The 24,179-nt window shown below is 51.8% G+C and overlaps 1 protein-coding gene across 2 annotated transcripts; it reads left to right on the forward strand.

The window, feature by feature from the left end:
- The first annotated feature begins 3,177 nt into the window (after positions 1-3,177).
- On the forward strand, positions 3,178-19,170 carry DNAL4 (dynein axonemal light chain 4). 2 transcript variants are annotated; one of them, NM_001260611.1, is given in 4 exon segments: positions 3,178-3,223; positions 14,566-14,776; positions 16,681-16,764; positions 18,069-19,157. In NM_001260611.1, coding segments are annotated over 3 exon segments (318 nt in total). In that variant the 5' UTR covers positions 3,178-3,223; positions 14,566-14,707; the 3' UTR covers positions 18,234-19,157.
- The last annotated feature ends 5,009 nt before the right edge of the window (positions 19,171-24,179 follow it).

Genomic DNA, 24,179 nt, shown 5'->3' on the forward strand with positions numbered 1-24,179 from the left:
TTTGAGGAGATGTAGGAAAGTGAGGTTCCCTTGGTGTTGGGATAGAGCAGTGATTCTCTAGTGTGCACCAGGGGTGCTGATGAGAAATACACATTCCTGCTTTTCACCATTCTGGAGCAGTAGGGCCCTAGAATCTATATGGTAAAGAGTTCTCCAGGTACCACCGATGGGGTAGAGAAGTTCATTTAGATGGGCATGGTCAACAGGCTCATGCCAGCAGTGGGGGCTGGGTCCAGTAAGCTAAAGACTGAAGGATCTATTGGATTCCGCTCTTCAGGAGGTCACTGGTAACCATGGAGGAGGAAATTTCAGTGGTGCCGTGGGAGTGGAAGCCAGATTGCAGTGGGCTGAAGAGTGAATGGGAGGTGAGAAAAAGAAGACAGCAACTGTGGACCCCTTTTGGGAGAAATTTGGATGAGAGGCGTAGGCAAGAGCATCCTCCCCCTCAAAGGCTACCTTCCCTCTCCTGGAGAAAGTTGGCAAAGAGGATTAAGGAAATCTGGAGGCTGAGTCAGACATTCCACAGACCATCAGAACGCACCAGGGAGGCATCCTGAGAACCAGCAAGGAACTAGCACCCTTTAAGCTGCCAAGTTTCAGAACCAAACCCCCTGTGCCTGCCCCCTGTCTACCCACTCAAAATCCAATTCACCATCTCCACCACCAGAGTGATCTTTCCATAGCACAAACGTGACCACGTTTTGAAACCCTCCAACAGCTACTGTGCCCATTCTTACCTCGCCCCAGGGAGCACTCAAGTCCCTGAACCTGGCATTCAAAACCCTTCTGACTACTTCCCTATTTCCCTTAGCATCTTCACCCCCATCACCTCCCACTTACACCTACATTCACCCTCCACCCAGACCTCATGGAGCAGCCCGCAGTTCCCCAGTGAAACATGCTATCCCATCCTCAGTTAGCCCCCCGGGGTCATCTTGGACTCAGCCAACTCAAGTACCAAACTCTGAGAGTTAGTTACTCCCTCCTTGGGAGAGCCAGAATCTTGCCCACACCTCTACCATAGCATCAGTAGAATGAGTTATTCTATATCTATTTGTTCACATGGCTGTCTGTCCACTGGACTGTGCCTTCCATGGGATCAAGGTCCTCATCTTACTCCTTTCTGAATCATTAGCACTTGCTAGGGCTGAACTCCCAGTAGATGTTGTAACCACCCGATGGGTTCGCCTTGCCAACTGCCTAGACAGAGTTGATGTATCAAGACAGGGGAATTGCAATGGAGAAAGGTAATTCAAACAGAGCAAGCTGTGCAGGAGACGGGAGTTTTATTGTTACTGAAATTACTCAAACAGGGGAATGCAGTGGTGACATTTGGGTTTTGGCAGGGTCATGTTGACTATGGTACAGAGGATAAATTAGAGAGGGGCAAGACTGCAGTCAGGGAGTCCCACTAGGAGACTGCACTCATGTAGATGGGACTGTGGTGGTGTGCACATGGAGGGTGCCATGAACATGACCAGAAAGGTTGTATCAGGAAATAGTGAGGAGTTGAAATTGGCATGCTTGTGATTGGAAGTGGGTGATGGTAGTGGGAAGGGTGAAGGATGACTCCCTGGTTTTTGACGGAGGCAACTGGTTGGGGGATGGCGCCATTTACTGGAATGGGGAATGCAGGAAGAGCAGATTGGAGGGAAATGATCAATTCAGTTTGGGACACACTGAGTTTGAAGGGCTTGTGGAACATTCTGGTGGACATGGCTAGGAGGCAGTTGAATACGCTTCCCAAGCATTCAGGGATCGGAGGTTTTAAAGATAATTTTGTGATAATTTTGTGATAAAAGATAATTTTTAAAGATAATTTTGTGGCTTGACAAGTGAGGAATGCTGATTGATCAGGTAGAAGATGGAATCCCGCGGGGGTTGAAGTGAGGTTTTCTTGCTGTCTTCTGTTCCTGGGAGGGATCACAGAACTGTTTGAGCCAAATTACTGGTCTGGGTAGTGTCAGCTGATCCATCGAGTGCAGGGTCTGCAAAATATCTCAAACACTGATCTTATGTTTTACAATAGAGATGTTATCCCCAGGAGCAATTTGGGAATGTTCAGACTCTTGCAGTCAAAGGCTGCTCTGTGACCCCTAAACCATAATTTCTAATTTTGTAGCTAATTTGTTAGTCCTACAAAGGCAGACTGGTCCCAAGGCAGGAAGAGAGTCTTTTTGGGAAAGGGCTATTGTCCATTTTGTTTCAGAGTAAAACTATAAACTAAATTCCTTCCCAAGGTTCGTTTGGCCTATGCCTAGGAAGGAACGAGGACAGCTTAAAGGCTAGAAAGGCAAGATGGAGTGGTTTAGGTCTGATCTCTTTCACTGTTATAATTTCCTCAGTTATAATTTTGGCAAAGACGGTTTCAACGCCAGTAAATGTGGCAGTGGGGTTTTACCCCAAGTACTCATCACAATAATAAAAGTTTAAACTATGAAGTACCCAACTGACCCTTTGATCTATCAATCAAATAATAGAATCCACCAGTTCTTCCCCTTTCCCTTTTTCCTTCTCCGTACTTTCAGATTAATTTTTCTTCCCAAGGGGAAGAAAAGGCAGGCTCTGGACAGCTGTGTCTCAAATTAGATGGTACAAATGTCTCCTAGTGACTAGGGCTAGGTGACCATACAAGGGTGTGGCACAGAGGAAGGAGCCCCTGGGTTCCTTCTGCAGAGAGATTACCTCCATCCTTTACCAAGTTACTTAACCTCTCTGAACTTTAGTTCAGATGGGATGACGAATATTATTACCTAAAAGTACTGTAGTGAGAATCAAGTGAGACATTAATTGTAAAGCCCTACATAAATGCTAGTTATTATTAGGCTTTCCAGATCCCAAAAAGTGGTGGCTAAGTGTCATGACACCAACAAGTTGCATTTGTTATTTCAAATGACTAAAGAAACCCCCAAGGCAGTACAGCTTTTCGAAGTTTGTTTTCCTAGAAAAAAAACTTCAACGTGCCCCCTGCTCCTTGGGCACGCTTAAGACAACTATAAGTGAAGTCCCGTCTCCCTGGCCTTTCCGTGCAAACGCCTGACTTGTAAGGCCCTTTCACACTGATTGATACTTTTATTCACCAATAATAAGTGAAGTTCCCGTTAACGTCCGGTAAGGGGGCAGGACTTCCTTGCTGGTTGCTAAGACACTCTTGTTCCGCTCCTTGACAACCCTGGCGGGGGTGCGCTGGCTGCGGCCCTGGCTCCGGCCCCCGCGGGAGCAGGTGAGGCCCCGGGGCGCGGCGGGCAGCCAGGCGGGGAGGGCCCGCCCGGAGGGAGGGCGGGAGGCAACGCAGGGCGGAAGAGGCCTCGCCGGCCGCCGAGGCCTCATCTCAGTCTCCTGCCTGCTGTTCCCCAGCCCCAGGTCTTCTCACCCTCACCCCCACTTCGGGACCTGCGAGCTCTGTTGTGACAGGTTTGCCATGGCGACTCTGCCGGCTGCTCTTCCCCACCCACCCGAGGCCTGTCCAGCTTCGTGCTCCCGCGTCCTCCTTTAGCCAACTTCCCCCAGCACCTTGATCCCCCGACCTTTCGCGGAGTAATCCCCTCTCCCGCGGGGCCGCCATCACCTCGGTCAGACCGCTCTTGGCTTGGAGAGTTGGCGACGATGTACTGGGATTCCGGGCTGGTCATTTCCCCTCTTTGGGCCTCAGTTTCCCCATCTGTAAACGAGAAGTTGGGTTGAGTGATCTCTAAGGCCTCTTCCACTCTGATGTTCTGGGATGTCGTTGTTCTTTGACCCAACTTTAGGCTTCCTAGAGGATGTGCTCCCCAGTGGGAGGTATCGTGTGTTGTGAAAATAACTTGGCAAACCTAATTTGGATTCCCAGTCTCAAGACCTACCCTACCTGCGCTCTTAATCTGTGCATATGTAAAATCAGTAGACGACGGTGCATCTCCTTTGGGAATTCTGAGGCTAATATGAAGTACAGAGTCCAGCCCAGTATATATTCAATATTTGTTAGTTTCCTTCCTTTGTCTCTTCACCACATTTTCCCTTTCTGGGAAATGTTATCAACGCGATCGGCATGAACTGTCATTTCTCCGGCTGGCCCTCTCTGATCTTCCTCCTGGCCTTCCATGGTTAGAGTAGGGGGTGGGGAGTGGGACAGATGGAGATTGAAATACAGTCATGTACCATATAACAACGTTTTGGTCAAGATGGACCGCAGATGCCACGGTGGTGCCCTAAGGTTATAATGGAGCTGAAAAATTTCTGTCACCTAGTTACATAGCCATCGTAATGTCAAAGCAAAATGCATGACTCACGTATGTGGTGATGCTGGTGTAAGCAAACCTACAGTGCTGCCAGTCATATAAAATATAACACATACAATTGTGTACACGATGTAATACTTGATAATGGTAATAAATGACTGTTACTGGTTTATGTGTTTACTATCCTACACTTTTTATTGTTATTTTACAGTGTACACGCCTCCTACTTATAAAAAATAAAATTTAACTGTAAACAGTCTTAGATAGGTCCTTCAGGAGGTATTCAAGCAGAAGGTCTTTATTATCATAGGAGATGGCAGCTCCATGCGTGTTATTGCCCTGAAGACAGTCCAGCAGGACAAGATGTGGTAGTGGAAGATAGTGACACTGAGGATCCTGACCCTGTGTAGGCTTAGGCTAATGTATCTGTGTCTGAGTTTTAACAAAAAAGTTTAAAATGTTAAAAAAAAAAAAAAAAAAAAAAGGCCAGGCGCGGTGGCTCACGCCTATAATCCCAGCACTTCAGGAGGCCGACACGGGCAGATCAGGAGTTTGAGACCAGCCTGGCCAACATGGTGAAACCCCGTCTCTACTAAAAATACAAAAAATTAGCCAGATGTGGTAGCAGGCGCCTGTAATCCCAGCTGCTTGGGAGGCTGAGGCAGAAGAGTCGCTTGAACCTGGGAGGTGGAGATTGCTGTGCGTGTAAATAGCACCATTGCACTCAAGCCTGGGCAACAAGAGAGAAACTTTGTCTCAAAAAAAAAAATATATATATATATATATATATATATAAATAGAAAAAAGCTTGTACAATAAAGATATAAAGAAAATATTTTTGTATAGCTGCACAATGTGTTTGCGTTTTAAGCTAAGTGTTATTACAAAAGAGTCAAAAAGTTAACAAAATCAAAGTAAAAAAGTTACAGTAAGCTAAGGTTAACTTATTGTGGAAGAAAGAAAAATATTTTCAATAAATTTACTGCAGCCTAAGTGTACGGTGTTTATAAAGTTACAGTAGTGGCCAGGCATGGTGGCTCATGCCTGTAATCCCAGCACTTTGGGAGGCCAAGGCGGAGGGATCACTTGAGGTCAGGTGTTCCAGACCAGCCTGCCCAACAAAGTGAAACCCTGTCTGTACTCAAAAAAAAAAAAAAAACTAAAAATTAGCCAGGCATGGTGGCGGACACCTGTAATCCCAGCTACTCAGGAGGCTGAGGCAGGAGAATCATTTGAACCTGGGTGGTAGATGTTGCATTGAGCTGAGATCCTGCCACTGCACTCCAGACTGGGCAACAGAGCAAGACTCCATCCAAAAAATAAAAATAGGCCGGGCGCCATGGCTCAAGCCTGTAATCCCAGCACTTTGGGAGGCCAAGACGGGTGGATCACGAGGTCAGGAGATCGAGACCATCCTGGCTAACCCGGTGAAACCCCGTCTCTACTAAAAAATACAAAAAACTAGCCGGGCGAGGTGGCGGGCGCCTGTAGTCCCAGCTACTCGGGAGGCTGAGGCAGGAGAATGGCATAAACCCGGGAGGCGGAGCTTGCAGTGAGCTGAGATCCGGCCACTGCACTCCAGCCTGGGCAACAAAGCGAGACTCCATCTCAAAAAATAAAAATAAATAAAAAATAAAAATAAATAGGCCCAGTGCAGTGGCTCACACCTGTAATCCCAGCACTTTGAGAGGCCAAGGCGGGCAGATCACCTGAGGTCAGGAGTTCGAGACTAGCCTGATCAACATGGAGAAACCCCATCTCCACTAAAAATACAGAAATTAACTGGGTGTGGTGGCAGGCGCCTATAATCCCAGCTACTCAGGAGACTGAGGCAGGAGAATCACTTGAACCTGGGAGGCGGAGGTTGCAGTGAGCCGAGATCGCGCCATTGCACTCCAGCTTGGGCAACAAGAGCGAGATTTAGTCTCAAAAAATAAAATAAAATAAAAATAAATTAAAAATAAAATAAAGTTATAGTAGTATCCATTAATGTACTGGGCCTTCACTTTCTCTCACCACTCATTCACTGATTTTTCCAGAGCAACTTCCTGTCCTGCGTGCTTCATTCGTGGGAAGTGACCTTTATAGGCGTATGATTTTTTATCTTTTATACCATATTTTTACTGTACTTTTTTTTTTTTTTTTTTTTGAGGTGGAGACTCACTCTGCTGCCCAGGCTGGAGTGCAGTGATATGATCTCTGCTCCCTGCAACCTCCACCTCCCAGGTTCAAGAGATTCTTCTGCTTCACCCTCCTAAGTAGCTGGGATTACAGGCGCACGCCATGACACCGGCTAATTATTGTATTTTTAGAAGAGACAGAGTTTCGCCATGTTGGCCAGGCTGGTCTCAAACTCCTGATCTCAAGTGATCCACCTACCTAAGCCTCCCAGAGTGCTGGGATTACAAGTGTGAGCCATCACGCCCAGCCAACTGTACCTTTTCTATGTTTAGATACACAAACACCATTGCATTACAGTTGCCTACAGTATTTAGCACCGTAACATGCTACACAAGTTTGTAGCCTAGGAGAAATAGGCTGTACCATATAGCCTAGGTCTGTAGTAGGCTACGTCATCTAGGTTTGTGTAAGTACACTCTATGATATTCACACAACAAAATCACCTAACGATGAATTTCTCAGAACATGCCCCTGTCGTTAAGCAATGCATGACTGTGTTGATGCCATAGTTGGACTTGATGGCTTCCCTTCTGCACCGATAGCCCATGACTTGGTGATTTCTTTCTCCTGACTAGATACTTCCATTTGCATATCTTACCAGCAACTTAAACTTGGCAGCTCTGAAATGAAACAGGTTGTTTTGATTCTGCCTCCATGCGGAGCTCACATCATCTCCATTCCTGAAGCCACCACTCTCCTTCAAGTCTTTCATGCCTGTGACATTAGTACCCCTGGTACTAATTACCGCAGCTTCCTAGCGACTGCTCCTACCTCCAGTCTCTGCTCCTGTCAACCCAGCCCACCCACGTCACCAGCCACCCAGAAACCTCCAAAGAGCTTCCCATTCACTATGAAAAAGATCCACACTTCTTGCCAGGCATGGTGGCTCATACTTGTAATCCCAGCACTTTGAGAGGCTGAAGTGGGAGGCTCACTTGAGTTCAGGAGTTCAAGACCAGCCTGGGCAACATAGAGACCCCCATGTCTACAAAAATATTTAAGCATGGGTTTCAGGACCCATCTACACTTCCACAGCCCAACCCCAGCCTTTTCTCCCAGATTTATTTCTCCCTTCTTTGCCAAATTCTATCTTCTAACTGAATTGGACTGTTAGACTTTCCCAGAAGATGCTTTGTACTTTTTGCCTTGGCACTGCTGTGTACATCCGCCTGGAAGGTCTTCCCCACCTCGTCTACCTGTTACAATTCTTCCTAACCTTTCCAGTCCTGACTCAAATGCTGCCCGTACCAGCAAGCTGCTTTTGCTTTCTTATCTCACCCTCCTCACCACCACAAGTATGCCCGTCTTGTGGCACTACTTTCTGCCAGGAACCATAGTTAGTTCCTTGTGTGTGCCTGTTAGTCTCCATATTAGATTGTAAGCTCCTTAAAGGCAGGGACTGGCTGTTGCTTATAGTCGAGTAGTTGAAAAAGCATAATCAGACCAGGCATGGTGGCTCATGCCTATAATCCCAGCACTTGGGGAGGCCGAGGTGGGTGAATTGCTTGAGCTCAGGAGTTTGAGACCAGCCTGGGCAACATGGCAAAACCCCATCTCTCAAAAAAATACAAAACTTAGCCAAGGATAGTGGCACAGGCCTGTAGAGTGCCACCACTGAGTGTGGTAGCATGAGCTACTCAGGAGGATCACCTGAGCCTGGGAAGTTGAGGCTGCGGTAAGCTGTGATCATGCCACTGCACTCCAACCTGGGCGACAGAGTGAGACCCTGTCTTGAAAAGAAAAGCAAAAGCATAATCGTTGAAGTCATATATATCTGGGATCAAATCCTAGCCCCTTTGTTTATTAACTGAGTGGAAACTCTCTTTTTTTCAGTCTGTGTGGATATACCAGTAACGTAGGGCTAGTAGTGCCTGTCTGACAGAGTGACTGGGGGAGGGACATCCTGTACGTAGATCGCCCATTCTGGCGCCTGGCTCAGGATTAGTGTTCAATAAATGTCTTGAGTGGATGTGATAGGTCCTCTCCCCTCCCAGGGGGCCAATGAAATATAAGTTAATTACAATTTGGATAATTTCTGGGCCTCTGCGGTGTGCCAGACACTGGCCTTTGTGCTCTAGGGCATCTAGAGCCAAATCAAGTTCCTCAGCCCCAGGGAATCTGGACTCACAGGCACGGTTAAGTCGTGATCGGTTGTGAGATGTCACTGGTAATTAGCAATTGTGAATGAGCTTCTAAAAAATAAATCCATGCTAAGTCCAATTTATTTCTGTGATAATGTCACTCTTACTCCCTTAGATTCAAATCTGTTCTCTTGAGTGGGAGAGAGGGGGGCGGGAGCCTGCCCTGCTGTGTGTGGTGAGCAGCTGTTCTCTGGGAGCTAATAGCTGTGATGGTTGTGAGTTTCCTTATACTTTGTATCTTGACAAAACTGTCTGGGATTTCATCCAAGTCTGGTTAAGTCCTTGAGGGTGCCTGTGTGAGTCAATGTCACTTATCACATGGTGTCGGACATGAGGAAATGTAGAGAACTGCAGATTCAGACAACAGGCCTCTCTCCTCTCCCTCCCTCCTCTCCTTCCCTCCACTCCTCCCTCAGTCCCAGGCACATTAAGCTTTCACTGGACTTCAGCGAAATGAGAAAAATTAAGGACCACATGAAAACAACAACTTCGTGTGTTTGACTTCTTAAGGAGGGCTGATCTTTATTCTGCCAGATTTTCCTCTTTTGTAGTAGATGATGTGTCTTCTAAGGCCCTTTTGCAGCAGAATTTTAAAATGGCAGCACTGTGTCTGGCCCCACTTTAAACTGGTCTGAGAGCCCGGCTTCTGCATCATTTCCTGACCTCACTACAGGCATCTTGGACGAATGCCCAAGTCTTTAGGATCCTTTTTCCTCCCCGGCCAGCTTTGGTCATTTGTTTGCCAGAAGGCCAAGGGAGACTGGACTGCCTGCCTGTGTCCCCAGTGTGGCAGGAAGCAAGAGGCAGGCCTGGACAGAGGCTGGATGAGTGGATGCTGAGAATCGAAGTCATCTGTGTTACTGGCTTGTCTCCTACTTGCTTGTGCCAAAGGAGAAAGCACAGAAGGTAGAGTCAGAAGAATGGATTGGGGTTCCAATCCTGGCTCTGCCATTGCTGGCTGTGCACCCTCAGGCTGCCCATAAAACCCCTCTGAGCTCCAGCGGTTTGTCTGAGAATGGGGAGCTGGATCCTTCCCTCACAGGTGTTACGAGGATGAAATGAGATGGTGGATGTGAAGGCACACCATAGCCACACCACTACCACCCCGGCCCCAGCAGGTTTCACAGAATTTCCTTGTGACTCTTTCCTCCTTCAGTACTAGCACAGTGGTTCACACGTAGTAGGAACTTGGGAAATAGTGGTTTGTTTGGCTGCACATTTAGATGTGTAGCAGGCTGGTCTACGTAGAAGGATATTGCAGTATCCTTCCTACTGCACCAGTGACAGGAGCTTAGTCCTTAGCCCCAATTTCCAGATGAGAAAACTGAGGCTGCTGGGCACGGTGGCCCACACCTGCAATCCTAGCACTTTAGGAGGCCAAGGCAGGTGGATCACCTGAAGTCAGGAGTTCAAGACCAGACTGGCCAACATGGTGAAACCCTGTTTCTACTAAAAATACAAAATTAGCTGGGCGTGGTGGCAGGCACTTGTAATCCCAGCTACTTGGGAGGCTGATTCAGGAGAATTGCTTGATCCTGGGAGGCAGAGGTTGCAGTGAGCCGAGATCACACCATTGCACTCCAGCCTGGGCAACAAGAGTGAAACCCTGTCTCAAAAAAAAAAAAAAAAGAAAAGAAAAGAAAAAACTGAGGCTTAGGGAGGTTAGCCCTTGTCTGAAACAGAACCAAGATGTGAATTCAGATCTGATGATGGAGTCTGTACTCAGAACCACCATGACATGCTCCAGGTGTGTCCTGCAATCTCAGGTGCATGGTGAGTGGTACAGGGAGGCGAGCATGATCTAAGGGCCGAGGATGTTCCAGACATTGAGTGGCTGTCCCCCTCCCATGGGGCTGGCAGATACTTTGGTCCTTATTTCCCAGAACACATTCATTTTTCCCGATCCCTCCCACATACCCTAACCCTCTTTAGGATTCTTCCCAGACACTTCAGACACAGAGTAATGAATAGTGACTGAGGTCAGTGCCACAAAAGAACAAGGGATAGCAAGACCAGGAACACTGACCTTGACCAGGCAACGAGATAAAGGGCCCTTGTCTGTGCCTCCTGTTGCCTAGGAAGAGCCTCACATCAAACAGGGCAAGGATATGTAAAGCCCACAGATGGCCCTTGAGTGAGGAGGAGAGCACGGGCAGTGAGAGCGAGAATAGGGCTGCCCCTGGCTTTGTACCACTGTGGGCCAGATGGGCTGGGGTTGAGCTTCTGTACCCGGCAGATTCAAGTACCCTGGCAGTGGGCCCAATTACTTTTTTTTTTTTTTTTTGAGACTGAGTCTCGCTTCTTTGCCCAGGCTGGAAGTGCAACGGTGGTATGATCTCAGCTCACCAAAACCCCTGCCTCCTGGGTTCAAGCCATTCTCCTGCCTCTGCCTCTGCCTCTGCAGTAGCTGGAATTACAGGCATGTGCCACCATGCCTGGCTAATTTTTGTATTTTTAGTGGAGACAGAGTTTCACCCTGTTGGCCAGGCTGGTCTTGAACTTCTGACCTCAAGTGATCCACCCTTCTCAGCCTTCCAAAGTGCTGGGATTACAGGCATGAACCACCGCACCCAGCCACAATTACGTTATTAAAAGGCTCTTTTAGACCTGACACGACTCCTTCTGGCCCGAAGCATTCAGGCACGTGCTCCTCTGCATGGGAGATTGATAAGGTTATTAGAACCTCTAGTTCTGCTATTTTTGGCAGCTTTCTTTGAGCAGAGTTTTAGGATTGTGGCTGAATGACTCTAGCTGTACTATAATGATACAGTGTCATAAAAAATTCTCCTGCCTTTCTGTATTTGGAAACACATCATCTGTAATGATTCCTTTTTATTCTGTCTCATCCCTTTTAGGTCCCCAGAAGTATGTGTAGTGGTTAGAAAAAGCTCTTTGTAGTCATGGTCCTTAGTAAAGTTGGCTGAATCACGGTGACCAAGTCCTGGCTAATTAATGGTGGTAGCAGAGAGCAGTGTGATAATAGTGCAGAGAGCTTTAACATTTCAAATCGCTCACATGCACATACTTGGGGCTTGCAACAGCTTCCTGAGAACGCAGAGACAGGATTTAGTATCCCGTTTCATAGAGAAGGAAACCAAGGCTTAGGTGAAATTACTCACCAAAGGCTGCAGAGAAAGGAAGTGAGCAGAAGCGCATCTTTGGCAGAGCTGGTGTCCATGCCTGCGCACTCTGGCTTGCGGCCCACACAGTTCTTTGCTCTGCAAGATGCTGCACGGGTCACTCTCCCACTGGCTTTCCCTGTTGTTCCTGAGAAATGGGCCTTGGTAATACCTCTGAAGCCACAGGACATCTCAGCAGGATTCTGCATGTTAGAGCAGCTGTCACAGACCCTGACCTCCTGGAGGGCGGCACGTCCACAGCTGGCTCCTAATTCCCTCCTGGCTCCTAGATGCCCACACTCTTTAGCCTAGAGGATGAATTGAATCAAATGGAAACATTTCCGTGGAAGATGCCTAAGAAGGTGCTTCCACATTTTCGGTTGTTCCCCCTCGAAATTCTCAGAGGTAAACAAACTGTGTTTACCTTTTCCTTCTATCATCAGTGTAGCCGCCACCTCTGTCACACCTGGACAGAGGTAGAGGAGGAAGCAAGAAGGCTAGGAGGACAGCCTGGAATTGGAAATAGGCCTTCACATTCATGAGCAAAAACAAAACGATTCCCTGAATTTTGTGAAATAAGAAACCTGACTAGAAAGTACAATGAAATTGTGCTTGGTAATTCGCCAGCTTATAGAGAGAGACAAACAAAACCTGCTAACATCTGAGTGGTACAAATGTCCAGAATTGATGAGACAAGTGGAGCCATCTGTCCACTGGGAAATCAGAAAATACCAATGTCATGGGATGGTGGGGTCCGTGCCAGGCTTCCAGCCTCACAAGAGGGAGCTGACCAAATGGAGTGGCACCGAGGCATTGGAGCAGGGATCCAGTCGAGAGCACAGCCCAGAAAGAGTGCCCAGAAAGCTCAAGGCTTGGCCAAACCAGGGTCAAGTTAACATTAGAAAAAGACAGCAGGCCAGGCGCGGTGGCTAACGCCTATAATCCCAGCACTTTGGAAGGCCAAGGTGGGAAGATCACGAGGTCAGGAGATCGAGACCATCCTCGCTAACACGGTGAAATCCCATCTCTACTAAAAATACAAAAAAAAAGTTAGCCAGGTTTGGTGGCAGGCACTTGTAGTCCCAGCTACTCGGGAGGCTGAGGCAGGAGAATGGCGTGAACCCAGGAGGTGGAGCTTGCAGTGAGCCGAGATCGCGCCACTGCACTCCAGCCTGGGTAACAGAGCGAGACTCCGTCTCAAAAAAAAAAAAAAAAAAAAGAAAGAAAGAAAAAGAGACAGCAAAAGGGAAGAGCAAATACTTGATTTGTTTCCCTTCTAGGAAGATAGGAGCTGTCCCAGTGGACAGTTGATGTATGCTTGTGAGTGCCTCCTGTGTGCCCATGAGGAAATGGATGAATAAGGGGTTCAGAGTGCCCACACTGAGAGCCGGGCCTGGATTCACACCCCAGCTCTGTCGCTAACGAGCTAAGTGACCTCAGGCCAGCGGCTGACCAGCTTCATGCCTCTGTCCCTACAGGACCTAACTCCTGGGGTTGTTGCGATGACAAGGTGTGTAAATGCATGTGGAACACCGACAGGCAGGACACTGACAGCCATCACGTGTCATTACCTGCCTGTTAGTTACTGTGCTCGGCACCTTTGGGTTCCATGACCCAAAGTGAAAGTAAATTTGTTTGGAAATGTGAGAAATGCTGGAATGACATTATTTTGCTGTATTTGTCTAATATAAATCATTAAAAAGGGCTTAACAACCTGGTGATTTGTATTCGCTTATGTCAGTACTTCTGAGATAAAAAAAACTTTGAATTATGAGATAAATTGGGTCGAAGATGAAAGAGAAATGCCTGGATTGCCAGCAGTGCTCCCAGTCATCTCGGGTCCAGGCCCGTCTCTTTAGAAGCCCCGTCGGTTAGGAACAGCCGTCTACTGAGTGCCTGCCCTGTGCTTGGCACTGTCTCAGCTTTACAGACACTGTTTCACTGAATTCTCATAACGGCCTCATGAGATGGATGTGACTGTCCCGGCGTTAATGGTGAGGAGTCTGGGGCCCAGGGCCATACTGCTGGTGAGTGATTGAACCAGCAGCAGCGCCCAAGCCTCCCAGCTGCTGGTCCAGCAGGACAGGACCCAGTGGTCCAAGAAGGAGTAGGAAAGAACAACCAGGGAGCCTGGTGTGCCAGGGAGGGCACAAAGCAGCACCGTGCCCATTCCCCTGAAGATCAGGGCTGCAGAGTGGCCCCCTCGCTTGCCAGTAAGCCCAGACTGTCAGTGGTGACCTGAACATTTCCCTTCCTAAGCACAGCTTCTGGGAAGAAACGCCTGTATCTGTAGCGGGAGGGAAGGCCCGTGTCTGTAGTGGGAGGGAAGGCCCGTGTCTGTAGTGAGAAGGAAGGCTCGTGTGTGTAGTGAGAAGGAAGGCTCGTGTGTGTAGCGAGAAGGAAGGCCCGTGTGTGTAGTGAGAAGGAAGGCTCGTGTGTGTAGTGAGAAGGAAGGCTCGTGTGTGTAGTGAGAAGGAAGGCTCGTGTGTGGTGTGTGTAGTGAGAAGGAAGGCCCGTGTGTGTAGTGAGAAGGAAGGCTCGTGTGTGTAGTGAGAAGGAAGGCCCGTGTATGTAGTGAGAAGGAAGGCTCATGTATGTAGTGGGTACGCGGGGAAGCTACATTTGCTCACTGCCAGCTCAAGGCTCCATCCCGCAAGCCTGGCCCACAGTCAGTATTTGTCTTCATAACGACAGTGTGGGCTTGCAGCATCATACCAGTGTGTTCTTAACCAGGTCCCAGCATCTCGTGTTGACTCATCCTCCCGTCTGCAGACTTGCTGGCCATTTGGAAAAGGGTGCGGAGGAGTTAAGATGGGGAGGTGTCAGATTGTTACTGAGACATTTCTAATTTGTGATGTATGGTTTTGAAGCCAACTCTTTTCTTCTGGTTTTTCCTGTTTTCTACAGCACCCCCCGGGGAAAGACATTTTTCTGCTCCCACCAAGTTGGCAGGGCCTGCTTCCTGAATCTCCTGGTTGTGTCTTAATTGCCAGTCCCAGCACCTCCTGAGAGCCCCACTCTCTCCTCCAGTGGTCACAGTGGAAGGATCATGGGAGAAACAGAAGGGAAGAAAGATGAGGCTGATTATAAGCGACTGCAGACCTTCCCGCTGGTCAGGGTAAGCCCCAGGGGAGGGAGGCAGGACTGCTGATGGGGCCCACACAGCCTGGAGAGAGGTGGGTGGAGCTTGTCCCTTGCAGGATGGCAATGGGAGGAAGTTAAGAAGGCCTCTGCTGACTCAGACCTAGACATCTTGGAGTTGACAGTGATTCATTGTTTCATTCATTCATTCATTCACCAAGTATTAGGCCACCTGCTATATGCCAGGCACTGTTCAAGGCGCTGTGGGGATGGCGAATGAGACAGGCAAAGGCCTGGCCCACATGAAAGACATGTTTAAAGAGCATGATTAATCCCAGCACTTTGGGAGGCCGAGACGGGTGGATCACGAGGTCAGGAGATCGAGACCATCCTGGCTAACACGGTGAAACCCCATCTCTACTAAAAAATACAAAAAACTAGCCGGGCGTGGTGGCAGGCGCCTGTAGTCCCAGCTACTCGGGAGGCTGAGGCAGGAGAATGGCGTAAACCCGGGAGGTGGAGCTTGCAGAGAGCTGAGATCCGGCCACTATACTCCAGCCTGGGCGACAGAGCAAGACTCCGTCTCAAAAAAAAAAAGAGCATGATTGTAGGCAGTAAGTACTATAATGAAAAATGAAGCAGGTGGAAGGGGCTGGAGAGCCGAGGTTAGCTTCTGGAGAGGTTTCACAGATCAGAGACCTGAAGACAGAGAGCAAACCTCACAAAGACCTGGGAAAGAATATGCTAAGCCGGGGAAACAGAGGCACAGGAAGCCTGGGATAGGAATGAACTTGGCATTTTGGAGGCACAGAGAGAAGGCCAGCATGGCTGGAATGGAGTGCTGAGAGGGGTGGCGGGACGTAACCACCAGTGGGGCCAGACCCCACAGGCCTGCCCAGCCACAGTGAAGAATGTGGTGAGAACTATGGGTTCTGTCCTGAATCGAAGGGGGAGCAGCGAAGGGTTTTAAGCAGGGGAGTGATGAGATCTGTTGGTTTTCAAAAGCTCACTCCAGCTGTTGTGAGCAGAGTGGATTTGGGGATGCCAGACCAGAAGTGAGGAGACCAGCGAGGAGGCCACTGCGGAGGCCCAGAGCGATGAGGGTGGCTGCGTGCGGCTCGCGGCGCAGAGTGTGAGATGCGGTCGGGTTCAGGGTGTTCCATGAGTGCAGAGGCCAAAGGACCTGCTGCCAAATTGGAGACTGGGTGTGGGAACAAGAGAGTCCAGGGTGGCTGCTAGAGTCTGTCTTTTCCTGAGTATTGGGAGAAAAAAATGGTATCAATTACCAGGAAAAGGAAGATGGAAGAAGATGGGTTTGTGGGAATCAAGTTATTTTTAGACATCTAAGTGAGGTTATCAAGTGGCCAGTTGGACAGAGTAGTCAGGAGCCCAAAGAAGAGGTTAGAGCTGGGGGCGGAAGCGTGGGAGCCCTCCCAACACACAAGACCCCAGAGATGGAGTCACTGGAGACGGGAGAGTGGAGGTGGGGCCCAGGGCCCTCCAGGATCTGGGAGGAAGAAGGAAATCCAGCAGATCACTGGAGAAGGAGCAGAGGGAAAGGCCGGAGGAAAACCAGGGGCCCCAGAGAGCGCCCAGCGTGTTCTGCAGGCCTCCGGAGTGAGATTCTGTTGGAATGCACTTCCATAGCCAGCATTCCCTCTGCCCTCAGCCAGCCTTCTGCCCATGTCTGTTGGCTGGAGCCTGGTGCTGGCTTTGCACCCTTGCAGAGAGCCTGGGCTTGAGAGCCCACACGGCCCAGCTCCATGCCACACCTTTGCCCCAGCTGCAGGCCCTCAGTCAGGAGATGGGTCACCTGCCCAGGGCTGGGCCAGGGAGGCTACCTGCTGTCCATGCCTTAAGCTTGGGACAGAGAGGCCAGCCAGGAAGGCCAGGTCACGGGCTAAGCCTGTCTCTTGTTTGTCACCCCTGCCCTGTCTCTAGCACTCGGACATGCCAGAGGAGATGCGCGTGGAGACCATGGAACTATGTGTCACAGCCTGTGAGAAATTCTCCAACAACAACGAGGTATTGCCAGCAGTGCAGGCGGCCCCTCGTGCCTTTGGTGGCCCCTGTGGGTGAATAGAATGGCCCCTGTTGCCTGCAGTCAGCTCCAGAGAGTACTGCCAGTATAGGGCCAGAGCCTTCCTTGGAAGCGTTCAGTCTGGGGAAAGTCAGTGAGTGAGAGGCTGGTGCTGACTCCAGGCACTGACGGTCACACCCAGCCCTAGAGGAGCAAAGCCACAGGGGTCTCCGTGACGCCTCTGCCCGTGTTCCCTGCCTCAGGTGGGCTGCCGAATAGGGCACCTTTCCCCGTGGTTCCATCCCAGTGGTGAACAGAGGCCTGCCTAGGCATCCATTCATGTATTCATTCATCCATTCAAAAAGGTGTTGAACAGGTGCTGTTCTAGGTGCTGGGGATACGGCCAGCAGGCATCAACGCAGGAAGGCCATTCATCAATCTGGTGGGGAGAGCGAGAAGTCAGTGTTATGGCAGCCGGTGGGGAGGCAAGACACTGGCCAGTGGGAGCCCAGGCTTTGGGTCGGCCAGGCCCAGGTTCAGGTCCTGGCTTCAGCCCTTCCCAGCTGTGCCCTTGAATAAGCCATTTCTCAACTCTGAGTGCAGTTTCCTAGTCCTTAAATGGAGGGTGGTGATGGTGCCTCCTCACTGGGCCAGTCGTGAGGACGTATTTACTGAGACAATGGGGACAGAGTGCCCAGCGTGGCACCTGGCATGGTGGGAGGCACTGTTGGTGTACCTCAGGCGCCTGCGCCTGGACTCGCCCTGCTGAGCGGGGTTCCCTGCCCCTCTAGACCTCCTCACATGGGGGGCACATCTTGGAAGAGCAGGCACAGGAAGAAGTCGGCTGTGGCCATGACTAGGGGAGCAGTCAGCACCTCCCCGGAGCCCACTGAACGCATTAGGTACCTCACAGTCTGCAGGTCTGTCCATTCAGTTTGTCCTGAGACTGCCTGGTGCCCTGCTTGTCCGGGTTACATCTGAGGGAGGTGGCACTGGCCCGGGAAGCCCGCACTAAGTGCACAGCCAGGACGTGGCCCCAGGCTGTCTGCAGACCTGATGCTTGCCTTCCCGCCTCAGCCAGTTTCTTGTTGACTGCTGAGGTGATGTCTAGTTTTCTGTGCCTGTGTAATAGACCTGGCAGGAGGTGGCCTGTGTGGAAATCCTTTCTGAAGCAGGAGGACAACAGAAATAGGACAGCAGGTCTTTCTCTTGCCAAGACCTCGGTGCCAGCCTTCTCCTTCCTGGAGAAGGACCTGAGTCCTGCCCCCTCCTCCCCTGCGCCCCCTGATGAGCGCCCTCTTCCTTCCAGAGCGCCGCCAAGATGATCAAGGAGACGATGGACAAGAAGTTCGGCTCCTCCTGGCACGTGGTGATCGGCGAGGGCTTCGGGTTTGAGATCACCCACGAGGTGAAGAACCTCCTCTACCTGTACTTCGGGGGCACCCTGGCCGTGTGCGTCTGGAAGTGCTCCTGACACTCTGTCCCCTGCCCCGTCCCCTGCAGGGCCTTTTCCTGCCACTCATCTGTAGGGGGGAGCAGTCCCAGGCGGGTCCCGGTTTCTCCAAGGAGAGTTGGGATCTTTTCTGTTTGTCCTTGTGTACCAGTTTCCTGAGCCACACCCAGTGTGTGAACTTGACATCTCCATCCCCAGGCTCTCAGTCATCTCCCTCGGAGTCTCAGGGTGTAGACGGGGCAGCAGGCATTGGTCTGTGTGCCACGGTGGGGCGGTGTGACAGGGTAGAGGAGGTGGGAGATGAGATTTTCCACACAGGAACGCACCAGTCCCCCCTTTCTCGAGGGCTGCTTTCCCCTTGCATCCTGGGAGCCCCACTGCCCTGCCATCCCCAGTACTCCCGGGAAGTGTCTGCCATCTTTGTCGTTGGTGGCCATATGAAAATGGCCCCAAGAAGGAGACGATTCTTTCAAGGGACACAGGCAGCTTCTCTCCTTGTCCTCTGGGGAGGTGCTGACCCCGCAGAAACCCCTTCCCCCCAACTTGACCCCAGGCTGAACAGACCACTGCATCTCACTGGGCCGGCAGCCACCCAGCTCCCCAGCCTTGGTAGGGACCAAGCAGCCTTTCCCGTCCCCTCCTCGACCCGCGCAGTTGAGAGCCAGGGGCTGTCGTGTGGGAGCTGCTACCTGGCAGTTTCTCGAGGGGTCACCGAGCCTCTGGTGGGACACCTGGGCAGGAGTGCTCTCACCACGAGGCTGCTTCCGCAGGGAACCCTGGCCTGCCCGCGACTTCACATCAGGGACCGCATGCTGATTTGTACTGCTCTCTGCTGGGTTTTCTATGTTCTTTTTGAGTGTGGGAGAAAAGTTTTAGTAGAAGGGTGAATCGTATTTTACACAGCAGTCTTATTTATATAAATGTCTTGGTTTTTACAATTAAAATTACCAAAAACTGACCTCATTCTACAGTCTCTTGATGTTAGGGGAAGGTGTGATCAGTATCCTCAGGCTCAGGTACCTAGAGATGTTTCTGGCTAACCTGTGAGGCTGTTGAAAGCCCCTGGCCCAGGCATAGCCCCACCAGATCCGGCCCGGCCCCTGTCACCATTAGGTCACTGAGGTTGGGGGCCAAGTGCAGCCGGATGGGGCCACACGGACACTGAGATACTCTTGGCAGCTGGACTGAGCTACACTAAAGACGTTTTCAGGCCCACAGAATTTCACTCAGTTCAACAGATGCTTATTCAGCAGCCACTGAGGGTCAGGCCCCAGGAGCTGAGGATACGAAGACAGAAGCCACAGATCTGGCCTCAGTGAGCTCTCGGTCCACGGCAGAGGGCATGGGCTCCATCATTTCACTCATGCAAAAAGTAACCTTGTAAGATAGGATAGGGCATTCTGGGAGGAGGGAGGAGGAACTCCAAGCCCAGCCTGGGGAGTACAGGGGTCTCCAGTGGGGTAAGGCCTGACAGCCGACGCTTGAAGGGAAAACGGGATCTTATCAAGGGAGAGGGCTGCTCTTAGGACAGAAAACTAGACATTACCCCATAATGTCTAGAAAACTAGACGTTACCCCATAATGTCTAGAAAACTAGACGTTACTCCTGGGGTAAACGCAGGACATGAGAAGTGACTTGAGGACAGGAGCCACGTGCAGGACTGTGAAGCTCCCTCAGGGGTTGTCCCCTGCATTCGAGCCTCAGAAATGAACACCCCGGCCATGGACAGAGCAGGGAGAGCCTGCCTTGCCGTGCACACAGGGGCCCTCCTGAGATGGTCCCTAGGACACATGGGTCTGGGAGCTGAAACCCTGTCCTTGTCAGTCCCAGTCCCGCCCTTGTGAGGCTGAGCGTCCAGCACTAACAAGATCTGTCAACAGATTGGCTGGACAGCCTCATGGCGAGCAGATAAGGTTTGCTTAGACCAGACCCCTGCAGCCGAGGGGAAGGTTGCTGCCGTGTGTGCATCCGGCCTGAGAGCAGCGGGACAGACAAGCAAGAACGGGAAGGCGCAGTCGCCGCCTCAAGGCTGACCGTCTGGTTGGGCGGCTTTGCAGCTGGTCCTGGCCCTCTGGGACTTGGCGGATGGGCAGCTCCTTGGCCTCAGACCTGCCCTGGCCAGAGCCCTGTGCCATGCGGGTGCTGCGGAGGGATTGGCAGAAGGGAGTGAACGGAGAGGCGGGGGCTGGCGCTGGAGGTGGGGAGCAGGCGCCGAGGCCTGGAATAGCTGCGCTGATTAACCGCCCGCTCTGCATCTGTTCTCTCCTTTCATCTGCTGCACGTGGGTGCCAAAAAGCGAGGCTGGCTCAGCTGGCAACCAGGGTGGTGGGGGTGGCAGTTAGGAGCGTGGGTGCTGAGGCCCGCAGAGCTGGTTCAGGTCTGGCCCTGCTCCTCCTAACCTCTCTGTCCTTGGTGGCTCTGTCTGTAGAATGGGGATACACTGCACCCACCTCATGAGGTTGACAGCAGGCCTGGGACCGCATCTGGAACAGGTGACGCCCCCGAGGTGTGCACCACATTGTCGCTGTGCTCCTCCTCTTGCCACTCGTGGACAGGGTGCTGACACCAGCTTCTCAGGGTGGGTGGAGATGCAGCGAGACGGGGCTTGTACAGTGCTTGGCCCTCACAGGCGCACTGCAGTGGCACCACGGGTGGCGAGCCTGCCTTCCACCCTAGTCACTCCTGTCACTGCAGCAGACCCCTCCTCACTTGCCTTCCCAGAAATGGGTCATTCAGTCTCCCTCTCTTGCTCCCAGACAATGGTGTGGTCACCGTTGGGCCAGGTCAGGTGACTGGGAACCATGGCAGGTGTGTTGCCCCGATGGCTTTACTTCCACTCCCCTAGACCCATGCCAGACGTGGACACCTGGCCTTCCAGGGCCCTTGCTGCCCATAACATTCGATAAGCATTTGATGATGGGCTGAAAGGAGAGGGCCGTGACCACAGAGAAGGCACCATCCTTGCCACCCAGCACACAGGGCCAGAAGCGGGAACAGAAAAGCAAGACAGGTTCATTTGCTGGAAAAGAGAAGGTGGGGTTCAGGGAATCTGGAGTTCAGAGAGGAGAGTGACTGGGGAGGGCTTCACAGAGGAGGTGGCATTGAACTGGGTCTTGGCATTTTCCCAGGGAGGGGGAAGTCACCATTGTTTGAGGGACCAGCCTCCCGTGTAGAGCCGCAGCTCCAGGAAACTCACGATGGGTTCAGGGAAGCTGGGCAGTGGCCGTGGATGGGAGAGGGTGCGGGGGTGGGGAGAGAGGACGGGGCTGAAGGTGAAGGGGTTTGCTGGGGCTCAGGAGGAAGGAGGCTTCCCCCACTTGGCAGGCACTGGGCTTCCTCCCTCAGGACCCTGATGTGTAACTCTCAACAGACCTCCAAATTAGGGGTTGCTGTTGCTATTTACAAATGGAGAAACCCAGGCTCGGAGGATGGAGTGTCTGGCCCAGGGTCCAGCTAGGGAGCAGCTGTAGCTGGGACTTGAACCTGGGCTACCTGCCTGGATAGTCCCTGCTCTTCCACACACGCTGCATTCTCAGACCTACTGTCCACTTCCCTCCTGCCCCGTCCCCCACAGACAGCTGGGCTCCCCGCGGCCTGGTCATGCCTTGGGCCATCCATCTCCTAGCTGCTTCCCCTACCATCGCCAGGCCTCCCCTGCACCCTCTATGGCAGTTGCAGCATTTATAGTGGAGGCAGCGACCACAAGCCTGCCACCAACTCCACCTCTTCGCTACCATCTGCAGTGTGGGGAGCAGGGCCTCGCCCCACTGACACCCCAGTCCCCTCTGCTGGGCCCAGCCAGATTCAGTGTGGGGCAAATCGGAAACCTTGTCTGGACATGTCTAGAGGGAGTCACAGGCCCCAACCCCAGGGCCTGTCCCTCTGCCTGGGAGAGCAGCGAGTGCCCCGGCCGGATCAGAGAGTGAACCATAGGTCCCCTTGCTGGGACTCCAGAACCACAGGCTTCCCAAGAGTGGGGAGCAAGGGGTGCCGAGGCGGTCAGTGTGAGAAGGTGGAGGGTGAGGGCTTGGTCACGAGGTCCCGTGGCGCCTGTGGGAGGGGATGTGCTGCCGCGGGGACCACCGCCTTTGAAGCTCTCTGCGGGGCCTGTGGAGAAATCTGGTGAATATTTCATGTTGCCTTGGAAGAGGCGCAGAGAAACTCCAGCATCTTGTTTAACCTATTTCCTGCTTCTCCAGAGGACAGACCCTACAGGTAGGCAAGGGGGTGTGCCCTTGGGCTGTGGGGATCCAACTCAAACCGGTGTCCCCCGCCACACCCTGCAGCAGGAGTGAGAGCTGTGCAGCACAGGCTCAGCTCCTTAGCGCAGAAGCAGGCAGCATCTGATTGTGTCCAGGTTTGGGAGGGGGTTGTCAGAGTGCAGCCACAAAAGCCGCCACCCTGTCCTAATTTCCTTTCGTTCTCCTCATCTCATATTTAAAGTAACCACCTCCCACCACCAGCTGCCATCTCCAATCCTTAGAAAGGCCGTGGGGGTGGAAGGAGAGCACGCCTAGAAGGCAGAAGACTTGAATCGTTTTGAATAATATTCCCAAACTATTAGATTCCTCAAACGTGCCTGGCACGGCACCAAGCATTTCACCAACCCCATCTTCTCTAATGTGTACGTCCATTCCGTGAGCAGATGCCCTCAGTATCCCCCTCGCACAGATGAGGAGACCCACGACCTAAGTGGCAGAGCCAGGGTTCCCCGCAGGCCTGTGACAGCTCTGAACCCTCGCCAGGGTTGCCTGCCAACTTGAACAAGCCACTTCGCTTCTCAGATCTCAGTTTCGTCACCTGCAAGATAGGGTTCGCAGCTCTGGCTACGCCTGCTTCCCAAAGTTACCGTAAGGCCCCGAGGAGACAATGGCCCTGAATGTGAGCGTGCTTTACAGTTGGAAGGGCTGATAAGTATTCGGGTCAGGGACTGTGGGGAGCCATCCCTTCCTTGGGCCTCCACTCTGGGTGAGAGGCTTGGGAGTCTGGAAGGCTGGGGTGTGCCAGATAGGGAGGTTATCATCTCTAAGCCCCCGTAGGCACTGGGGGGAACCAAAGCAGGAGAGGCAGGGCAGCCACACATGCACATGCACCTGGTCCAGTGACCAAGGGCCCCAGGTGGCTGTGACCAGAACCCGGAAAGACAATCCCAACGGCAACTATGTGGGAGGACTCGGCTGTTGACCCAGCAGGGTCCACACTGCGTTTGTCCTTCCAGTCTCAAAATGGCCAGTGGAGCAGCCTGGAAGATTCCATGCGGCTCCTCCTTCCCCTAACAGTAGGGAGATGGCGTCGTAGAGAACGTGTGACATGCCAGGGTGGGAGCTGGCCTCAGGTCTCCACTGCACATCAGCAGTTCAGAGCGATACCAGCTCCTCCAGAACCCCTTCCCTGCTGCACTCCCTGACATAGTCACTTTGCGTCCCCACGGTGCCACATCTCCTGTCATGGTGTCTATACCTGCTATGCTTTATTTACTCGATGGCTGGGGCTGTCTTATCTCTCTGCATCCCCGATGCCTAGCCCAGGGCCTGATATGAATGGAAAATGCATTGTGACTAGCAAGTGAGCGAATGAAAGTATGAATGGATGGGTGGATGGATGGCTGGGTGGGGAAATGGGTGGATGGATGGATCGATGAATGGATGGGTGGATGCGTGGATGAATGGAACAGATTTCTCTAGGAGGTGCATCAGCAATGACTGGGTCAGGGCCTGATATGAATGGAAAATGCATTGTGACTAGCAAGTGAGTGAATGAAAGAACAGGTGGGTGGGTGGGTGGATGGATGGACAGATGGAATGGATGGATGGATAGGTGGGTGGATAGGTGGATAGGTGGATGGGTGGATGGATGGGTGAGTGGGTGGATGAATAGATGAGTGAATGGATGAATGGATGGGTGGGTGGGTGTGTGGGTGGGGGGATAGGTAGATGAGTGGATGGGTGGATGGATGGAAAGACTTC

Source organism: Macaca mulatta, chromosome 10, assembly GCF_049350105.2.
Source record: "Macaca mulatta isolate MMU2019108-1 chromosome 10, T2T-MMU8v2.0, whole genome shotgun sequence".
Taxonomy (NCBI): Eukaryota; Metazoa; Chordata; class Mammalia; order Primates; family Cercopithecidae; genus Macaca; species Macaca mulatta.

Excerpts from the sequence above, each read along its gene's own strand:
- DNAL4 (XM_077948319.1), top strand. The coding sequence starts at position 14,708 with ATGGGAGAAACAGAAGGGAAGAAAGATGAGGCTGATTATAAGCGACTG. Across the intron at positions 14,777-16,680 it reads AGACCTTCCCGCTGGTCAGG|CACTCGGACATGCCAGAGGA; the intron begins GTAAGCCCCAGG and ends CCCTGTCTCTAG. Across the intron at positions 16,765-18,068 it reads AATTCTCCAACAACAACGAG|AGCGCCGCCAAGATGATCAA; the intron begins GTATTGCCAGCA and ends TCTTCCTTCCAG.